The 2500-nt window shown below is 36.6% G+C and overlaps 1 protein-coding gene across 1 annotated transcript in view; it reads right to left on the reverse strand.

Annotated features, from left to right (window-relative positions):
- LOC119594852 (protein RUFY3-like) overlaps positions 1-2500 on the reverse strand; it is a gene marked incomplete at its 5' end in the record, with an annotated part of 68040 nt that overhangs the window by 49002 nt on the left and 16538 nt on the right. Inside the window, 4 exon segments of the mRNA XM_037943937.1 lie at positions 1060-1217; positions 1477-1684; positions 1953-2062; positions 2390-2500. The exon segment at positions 2390-2500 is cut by the window's right edge and continues 68 nt beyond it. Coding sequence (XP_037799865.1) covers positions 1060-1217; positions 1477-1684; positions 1953-2062; positions 2390-2500 — 587 coding nt within the window.

The raw sequence follows: 2500 nt of genomic DNA on the forward strand, positions 1-2500 counted from the left end.
ATAAATGCTATTGACCCTTATGAGATGTATCCTATATTTTGGCAGTGTCAGGTAACAATTAATCAGAAGTAGGGCAGACTGCATAATTACTCCCATCAGACACTAGAAGATGAATGTATATTCAAAATATACAATACAGAAGTGACATCTGTGTCAGATCATAAGAGAATACATCCTTAACCCAATGGTAACAGGTACGGCTGTAGCCATCATGGAAAATTTAGGCTTCACACCAGAGACGGCTCTGGCCATCATGGAAATTTCAGTATCACATCAGGTCTAAAGCCATCATGATTCATTCTGTCCTTCATGCCAGTGATAGCTATATCCACTTCTTAATCCATGATAGCCGGGCCACGCATATAGTCGTCATAACAAACCTCTTGATCTGCTGGATACAGCTATGCGCGTGGTGGCACTAACCTGCCAAATGGCAGTACAGTTGCTAGAAATCACCGGAGTCTATGACGCCGAGAGAGTTCTAATACTGTCATCTAAGGTTAATGGGCTACTTTCAAAATTACATTATAAATTTTTTGAATTTTCATGTCTCATGATTGGTCAATAGACTTGGATAAAATTCTTGCATAACACACCAGATGTTGCTGGGACCATAACACTACCAGTACCTCCTCTTTCTGTTAGGAGAAAGAGAGAGAACACCCCACAGCACTTTGACTTCTCTGCTTCCCTTAGAGTCAAGGTTCCTCACCTGGATGTGGCTGTCAGTATTCCCCAGAAGGAGTACCAGTCAGCGAATTCTCACCCGATCGGCAATGGATTAAGAGTTACATGTTCCTATAGCCATTTCTAAACCTTGTGAATTGTATCAATCAAGAAATACAGAGCTAAACAGGTAATTAACTAATTTCTTCCTGATTTTAAAGCCAATTAGACAAATCATCTTTTCCTGTCATAATATTTTTATATTATAAAAGGCTATAATACTCAGGCCAACATGAAACAAAGTTCCAGATTCCTTGACTAATTTCTTTATACTTTACAACTCTAAAACTACCACTTATTTAAGCATACTGAAAACCTTCAACAAAGACTTACTTCAGATGGCGATTAAGCTCTTCAATGTAGTTTTTCTGGTCCAATACAGTTGTCATGTCTGTCTGTTCAGGACTGTCATCAGGGCTGGCTTCTCCTCCAGCATTTCGGAGATACAAAGAAAAGTCTATGACACCCATTTGGCTGTCTAAATCTTCTTCCTGTAAAACATTACAGTTACTATATTACTATCATCATATAAATTGTGAATGAAAAAGTAAAAGTTTATCAGTAACATGAATCTAAAATTCCAATTCTAGAGACTTCCAGTGATATAGAACAGTTATCAATAAAATACTGAAACTAGTATTTATCCTCTACAAAAACCTGAATTTCACAGGAGATATCATTTAGTTTAAACCTAAAAGACCTTACATTATATAGCTACAAAAGGAAATACTCATAAGCACGTTTTATTACCTTTACACATAAATTACAGTCAATGACATTCAGTCCAACCAAGAGGCCCATGATAACAATGGCTTCATCAGCTAGCATGAGGGCTCCAGGCTCATAAAATTCTGTGAGTAGATCATCCCGTCTCTCAATTAAGAGCCGGAAATAATCTGCCAGTTTCTTCTGCATTAAGGCTAAGCGAAGCCAGGCTCGTGCCCTCCCAATATGGGTTCTGAAGGAGGTTATAAAAATTTCAAGATAATAATATATATATACAGTGTATAAATATTGAATTTCCATTACTAAAACTCATTTTCACTTACTTCTCAAAGATAGTAATAATGGTGGAAGTAATATCTTTATTGTAGTAGGGATATAGAATACATATTAAAATATACAGCTCTAAAAGTAGCTCCTTAGAAGTGAGAGGTACTATTGCTGGCATCATCTCTATAATCATTAACATTATCACAACCACATTACCATTATGACATACTTACTTGACTGTTGGTAAATCACGTACACTGGCTGTGATGTCTTGCGCTTCATAACTCCATTTTTCCACCATTTGGAAGAGGTCCCACAATTCCTTCTTTGGTCCTAAGATACCCTAGAATGAAAAATAATAATAATAATAATAATATGCATAGAATTCTTAATCTTACAGTATTTCTCATGTTGAAATGATGTATTTCATCTTAAGATACCTTTTCTCATAAAATAATTATTCAGAAAAGAAACCCTATTTCTTGAAACAAAAAGTAATCAGTTTCCTATTACCATGTTTACATGTGCCCAGGAGTGAAGAGGCACTGGCTTAAGGCATAACTTTAAGCATTCATAAGGAGCAAAAACCCTTCTCTCCAATAATTTAGACAAGCACCCCAGCAACAAAACCTTTTATCAGTCTACAAATGAACGGCAAAGCAATACTTACTCGTTTAGGCTTGAGCCCGTGGCGTAAAACATGTTCTAAGACAATAAAGAAATGCTGCAGAGGCACAGAATCTGAATCCAACATACGTCCAAACTTGAGGGAAGACTCGAT

The sequence above is a fragment of the Penaeus monodon genome, chromosome 3 (assembly GCF_015228065.2).
Source record: "Penaeus monodon isolate SGIC_2016 chromosome 3, NSTDA_Pmon_1, whole genome shotgun sequence".
Taxonomy (NCBI): domain Eukaryota; kingdom Metazoa; phylum Arthropoda; class Malacostraca; order Decapoda; family Penaeidae; genus Penaeus; species Penaeus monodon.